General features: G+C 38.3%; 1 protein-coding gene across 1 annotated transcript; it reads left to right on the top strand.

Annotated features, from left to right (window-relative positions):
• The first annotated feature begins 2,091 nt into the window (after window positions 1–2,091).
• LOC124290801 lies at window positions 2,092–4,977 on the top strand. Its single transcript, XM_046727626.1, has 3 exons — window positions 2,092–2,104; window positions 2,444–2,549; window positions 3,898–4,977. The coding sequence occupies exons 1-3, from the start codon at window positions 2,092–2,094 to the stop codon at window positions 4,460–4,462; spliced, it is 684 nt and encodes a 227-aa protein (XP_046583582.1). The 3' UTR covers window positions 4,463–4,977.
• Window positions 4,978–7,209: the final 2,232 nt, after the last annotated feature.

Genomic DNA, 7,209 nt, shown 5'->3' with positions numbered 1-7,209 from the left:
CACTCATAATGGGGACATTACTGACTAAATCTAGATATGATTGATTATTTATTCATTTGGAAACACAGAACAGCCTAATCAGCTGCTGAAGTGGGTTTGTAGAAACTTCCCAGATACACATTATCGATGAACGACGCAATTGGTGGGAGGCTCAAAGCCTGTGTAAAGTCAACGGAAGCAAGTTGTACACACCTGGCACTGACATCCCAGCATGGCTGTGGAAAAGTCTACAGATCCACACCTTCTACTGGATAGATGCCATGGACTACGCAGCCTGGCTACGGTCAGGTACAGTGAGAGCAGCATTATGTCTACTGGCCACACTTCATACTTTGAAAAATAGTTTAACCGTTTAAAGTCAATCATTAACTTTCCTGGTCAATTTCTTTCTTACTCTACTTTAAAAACATAATCGTTTCACATGGAATACAATACGTAGATATCGTTTTTTGAAATAAGTTACATGTGACATCTGTTCACCTAAAGCTGGGGTGAAGCTATTTGCCACATTGTTACCTTCAATTGTCAAATTACAGTAGATTATTTTAATACGTTAGTCCTGGCACATGGTAATGTGTCTTCATGTCAATTAGGAACAAAGGCAAAGGGTCTCTATTGAATGGAAAATGCTGAAGTACTTGATATTTCAAGAACTTTTCGTTACAAAAGGGCACACTAACAGTACGATGCTATACATTTTCATCAGAGACACTAACTTAACAGAAAGTCAACTTTAGCTGAACGGCTATGCTTTAACATGTATGGACACCGTATTCGGTATTATTTTTCAGTGGGCAGAGCAGCTGTGACATACCACGGGTACCGCAGTGCTTCGTCTTCAGTGTGTCACAGTGCATACAAGCAGTGGAATGGGCGCACACATTTATACCGGAGGCCATGTTCAGAAAACAGCAAGTTTATTTGTGAAGATGGTACTGTTCTTTGTTCACTTCCTCACTTCAGTCATCCTGTCGCTGAAACCAGACAAGCGCATGGTAGTTTGTGGTTGTGAAACCACTTGAACTAAGAATGCCATTTAGAAAATTGGTCAAATGTAACATATGTTATATTTGGGATTACACTTTATCAGTCAAGTACAGATTCGAACCCACACCCTCAGAGGCAGGCACCTAATCGCCACCACACAAAGTCGCCTAACCCACTCAGCCACCGGGCTGCACATAAAAATGGAAGTCGGACAACTGGTAGGCCAGACCATGGACTTTGTGTACCCCTCTGATAAAGTAATAGAATATGTACTTTACTAAGAAAGTGTAAACCCAAATATAACATATGTTACAGCTGAACTAATCTGTACCACATTTTAAATCGCAATTGAAAGAAGTTCATCTTTAGACCTTTAACAACTATTCTCATAAAGCTAACAAATGTAAACCAGGTCCGACAAGTAGAGCGCTTGTGTGACCAAGTCATCTTAGGCATCACATTCGCTGAGCAGAAAAAATCTCATGATGTGATACAAGATTCACCCTGATTTGTAGACCCGGTTTGCCAAATCCATTAACGTGCCCTTTGGTTGCATCCTAACATGGACGATCCCATCTTAAGCTGATACGCATTATATTTCTGAAATAGTGATAAGAGCAACCTAAAACTCACTCACCCAACGTCAAGCGACATGCCCTTTACGTATACCGATATACGAACTGCGTCATGTATTGAATATATTTAACTAGATATTCAATGTCCAGACATTAAATACAATTCTAGAAGGAACTGTTTTTCTAACAAATTAAAACATTCATACACTACCGGCCCGTGATATCGCAATGTGTTTATGGGCTGGATAACCTTTTAAAGTAACCACGAAGTACTTGTATTTTACATCAGAGGTCAATTTTGCTCTCTAAACAATGTTCGTGACATCCAAACATGTGTATAGTAAAGGTGGATGAAATTTGGTAGACTCCAGGTCATTGAGCAAGAAGTGCATGTCGCTTTCGCTTGAACGGAGCTTGAAGCATAGGACTTAATGTACTTCCCCTCAGTAAACCAATGATATTGACATTCTTACATTCATGTTGCTGGAAACATAAACCTTACTATTAAATATTTAACTTAATTTAGCACATGGTGCATGGAGGTATATAATGATATCAGGGCTTCATTTAAATGTTCTATGTCTCAAACACGTTTCAAGTTTTGGCCAGATATAAACTGTCTAGTATTGGTTAATCAATTGGAATAATTTCTTTTTTTTTAACAATATTGAAACTCTATCATGGCGTCCGAGTTTAGATGATGCCAAAAACCGACAATACACAATTTGTGAAACACTGCATATTATTTTATGCCTCATTATCAACATTTTGAAACATCAGTTTTTATAATTATGTTTTTCATTGAAAAGGGAAATTGTAAAACTGTCATACAATTATACAGTGATGAGTTAAATATTAATTGTTCATTGTGATCACTACAGTATACATACCTACGTCGTCGTCTCCTGAAGGGAGCTTCATTGGACTCGGTGTAGGATGCTTGCTGATTGTTCTGACAGTCCTCATTGTGGTCTATCTCCTGAGAAGGTACGATGTGAGTGAGTTTAGGTTTACGCCGCACTCAGCAATATTCCAGCTATGTGGCGGAGGTCTGTACATAAGCGAGTATGCTTAATTGGTCTGAAATTTGAGGGTTTCAACGCCATTAATGTATAGAGAAACTACACCTATTAGCATGTAAAAGATTTTTAAATTTATCGCAAGCAACACCAACTTGTATTGTTTATGGAGAATGCGGTAGATATCCGATATATATAAATTCACAAATCAGATGTTTAAAATATTGGTTCCAACTTCCTTGGAATGCACGAACAAAGAATCCCCAAACTAGCTTATAACATGCTTGTACATTTAGATGATAGGGGTAAGACAACATGGGCGTCTCATATTAGAAATCTTTTATTTTCTCATGGCTTTGGATTTGTGTGGCTAAATCAAACACTTGGTAATATTAATCTATTTCTTCAGCAATTTCGAGAACAATCTGTTAGCATGTATTATCAAGAATGGCATTCCTGTCTAGACAAGATATCAGTTGTATAGATCACATAAGAGCTTAATTGAACCAGAACTATAACTATCTGTATTGACGTTCTAGAAATATCACATTTGTCATTTTTCGATTGGGCTTGTTAGTCTTATCAGTAAGTAAAGGCAGACGATTTTCAACAGAGAGAAGTTTAAGGATATGTCCATTATGTAACTTGGCTATAGAAGATGAAATTCACTTCGCTTTTGTATGCCCACATTATGCTGATTTAAGAAACAAATATATCCCAAATAATTACCTGTTAAAATATCATTCAACTGCCTTTGTTTCCATTCTATCATCCAAAAATGAAAATGTAATACATAATCTAGCGCTTTTTGTAAAACATGCTGCTATCCTTAGAACCAATATCTTATCTGAACTGTAATTTCCTTTGTGAAATGTCTGTAACATGTGCTGTATATATACATATATTAGTTGTATATGGGCCGAAGGCCTTAAGTACAATAAATATCTTTGACTTTAACCAGACAATCCAGTGATCAAAAGCATGATCATAGATCTCCGCAATTGGGATACAATGACATGTGTCAACCAAGTCAGGGAGCCTGACCACCCGATTTCGTTAGTCGCCTCTTACGACAAGCATGGGTTACTGAGGATCAATTCTAACCCCGTTCTTCACGGGTCGTAAAATATCGAGAACGAAAAAAGACCTGAAGGGAAGCTTTTTAGACTAAAAGCAATCCAAACTGCATTCATTTTAAAGTGCTTGCATGGCATCTTTGGTTCCCCTCAAATGGCTCAACTTTGTTAGTAAAGGAAACAAGAATGCCAATTGCATTTCTTCCATACTTAACTACATGTTGACACATCGGGATTCAGGCAAAAGAAATTGTGTTTTGAAGGAGGAGATGGGAATCGACCAAAACACATTGCTTCAGCCACAGATAACACAATCCATGGTTTAGCCGCCCACGCACAAAACGAAAGTGAAGCATATGCTGTCATAACAATTCCTGACGCAACAGATGGAACACCGGAGTCATCCACGGTTCTAACGGCGATAGCCCGACCCAGTGTTCACAGTGACATCATCTGCATCAACAACGCTCAGATTAATGATGAGAACGAATACAACGTGTTGTCAACATCCAACAACTCCAAGATTCCCGTTCGACATGAAAATCCTTACAACCATCTATCAGGACCTGACGGAAGAAACATGTACAAGGGAGATTACGACACAGCTAACTTTGTTCCACAGACAGAAGAAGTGACCACGGGGCTGCAGAACACTGTCACACATCCACAACTGTCGGACGAATCGAGTGGTCAGGTCTTGGAGGAAGACCAGTACAATGTGCTCGGTCAGCACGACTCTCCCAGAACAGTCGATGCTGTTGCTGGGTTGTATGACCTCGTGGCTACGGATGAGGGGGGACTATGACACTGCACAGTGGGGAAAGAATGCCAGCAAGGTTGATGATTCTTTCAGTCATATACAGAGGACAACTAAACCATGTAAAGAACATACGTATGATGTCGCAAGTGAAAGGCAGCCGGAACGATGTGCCGACGACACCTACAACGATGACGTTAAGGTTGAAGACGGTAGAAACGACACAACCGACTACTACAACACAAGGAGTGTTCTTCGAGACAATGGGAATGTTGAAGGACATGTGGAAGGTGCATCTGATAGAAGGGATCAAGAGAACGTCTATAGTCTTGCCAATGACATTTCTAATGCATGAATATAGGGCGTATATATATTGTTGCAGGATGTATACTTGTTTACTAAGAGTCAGTTCAGCCTAATTGTCTGGTGTCATCTCATCGTACAACCTGTTATGTGTAATTATGTTCCTGTTTCTTTCTGATATTTTTGTTCCTGGTTCTGCATTATGTTCTGATATTTGTTCATCCGTCATGGGATTTGAGTGAGTGAGTATGGTTTTACGCCGCTTTTAGCAGTATTCAAGCAATACCACGGCGGGGGACACCAAAAATGGGCCTCTCACATTGCACCCATGCAGAGAATTGAACCCAGGTCTTCGGCGTGACGAGCGAACGTTTTAACCATTAGGCTACCCCATCGCCCCTATGAGATTTGAGAATTAATTGATGATTTAATATGGATACACATTACATCAATTATCTTCTTTACATTTCTATTTACATTTCATTACATTCAATATATTTTATATTTGTGCATAAATAAACGTATGCTTGGTCTCAGTTTATTACATTGACAACATTCAAGGTTCACCATTTGTAAACTTATATACTAGTATTTGATTGATTTTAATATATTCTCTTCCTAACACTTGCAGGGCAAGATTCGTTTCTACATTTCGTTATATTCAATATATTACATTTTCCAAGTGTACATATAGAAGTCTTTATAAAAGGTAATAATCCCATGCTTTTGTAATGTACAGGGTAATCGATAATAATTACCCTATATAGATATCTTTACTACTTATGACGTATTTTGGGTATACTAATTCCCGCGGTATTAGTTACACTGTCCATGTAGTGTTGTTCCGTGCCAGTGCACTGCAACATATAGTTCACCGTGATCTTTAGATTACGAGAGCTCATACCGTTGGAATTAGTATGTAAAACAGATCCAAGCCTTCTCTTCACCTCGTTCCATCAGTCTACCTGATGTGGCGTAATGTATGTAGCGACTTTGGTGTTGACTTGTGCTGCCTCAGGTAAGCTACTTCTCGACATGGGCGCCGCCATGTTGTGACGTCATAGCGAGGTGTTTTAGAGTGAGTGAGTGAGTGAGTTAATATTTAACGTCACATCGGCAATATTTCAGCCATATCGTGACGAGAACATTTGATATTGAAATGAAATATATGTATATTATAAAAACCTGCCGACGGAGGACAGTAAAACAACTAGAATATCACAGATATGTATGTAAAACTAGTAATTAAATCTAAAACGTTATAACTATAGGGGAAAACAATACAGTATAAATATGGACTATAAATCGCCAATAACTGAAGGTAGATCACCAGACCAGGGACCATGGGGACTTACATTACTTTTGCTACCTGCATGGACCCTAGTTGGATTTACACCATCCCTTCAGCCATTGGCGACAGAAGAGAAATCTAGCCATAAATTAAAAGCACACATATTCTACGATTAAAACCTGGTACACTTAAATTGACTAAATGTTTTGGGACTTACGTACCCTCTCAGGAGGACAATAATTTTACAATACTTCAACCCCCTTTGAGGGTACAGCCACTAACAATCTCAGTTACTAATTTAAATTACCAATAATAAAATATTTATCTATTTACAAATCAGTTAACAAATCTAATTCTTTTAAAAATGCAATAATTAAATGAGAACTAACATTATTAAAAGATCCTTCATAGTCTTTACTTTGAAATAGTTATCCCTTGTGATGGAATATTCGATGCAGTCAAGCAAGACATGCTTGACTGTGATTCTTTCATCACAAGGGATGCAAAACGGAGGATCTTCGCCTTTAAGCAAATATTCATGGGTATACCTTGTATGGCCAATGCGACATCGCCGCATAATGACCTCTTCAAATCTGGACTGACAACCCAAGTAAGTGTAACCGATATAGGGTTTTATTGCATGTAATTTATTGATACCTACTTGGGTGTCCCATTCTTTTGCATCAGATCACGGATGTAAGATCTAATGCAAGCTTTGTAATCAGAGTATGGGAGCAGAAGTGGTGTCACAGATTTGTTGAGTGCTGCCTTAGCAGCAATATCAGCCATCGTGTTCCCAGAAATGCCAACGTGGCTGGGTAACCAACAAAGACGATGTCGCATTGGCCAGTAGCAAGCTCATTATACAATTCAATAATTTCTAATAAAAGTGGATGTTTGCAAGAAAGATTTTTAATAGCCTGAAGACACGAAAGAGAATCTGAAAAGATGATATATTGTTTATATTTACGGTGTTTATTAATATATTTAAGAGCTGTTAGTATTGCGTTTGCTTCTGCTGTGAAAATTGAACTGTCATTGGGTAATCTGGAAGAGATTGTTTTGGACCCAATGACAGTGGCACAAGCAACCGCGCCACCATCCTTGGATCCATCTGTATATAAGGATTTATAGGTATTATATTTATTTCTTAATTGACTAAATTCTTGTTTATATTGTAAATCATTAGTTTCGGATTTTT

Source organism: Haliotis rubra, unplaced genomic scaffold (genome assembly GCF_003918875.1).
Source record: "Haliotis rubra isolate DU_JTF1 unplaced genomic scaffold, ASM391887v1 Scf475, whole genome shotgun sequence".
Lineage (NCBI taxonomy): Eukaryota > Metazoa > Mollusca > Gastropoda > Lepetellida > Haliotidae > Haliotis > Haliotis rubra.
Note: the sequence above shows the minus strand (reverse complement) of the source record. Positions and strands in the feature narration are given on the sequence as shown.

Coding starts and splice junctions, on each gene's coding strand:
- LOC124290801 (XM_046727626.1), top strand. Junction 2,550..3,897: donor GTGGTCTATCTCCTGAGAAG/GTACGATGTGAG, acceptor ATCGGGATTCAG/GCAAAAGAAATTGTGTTTTG.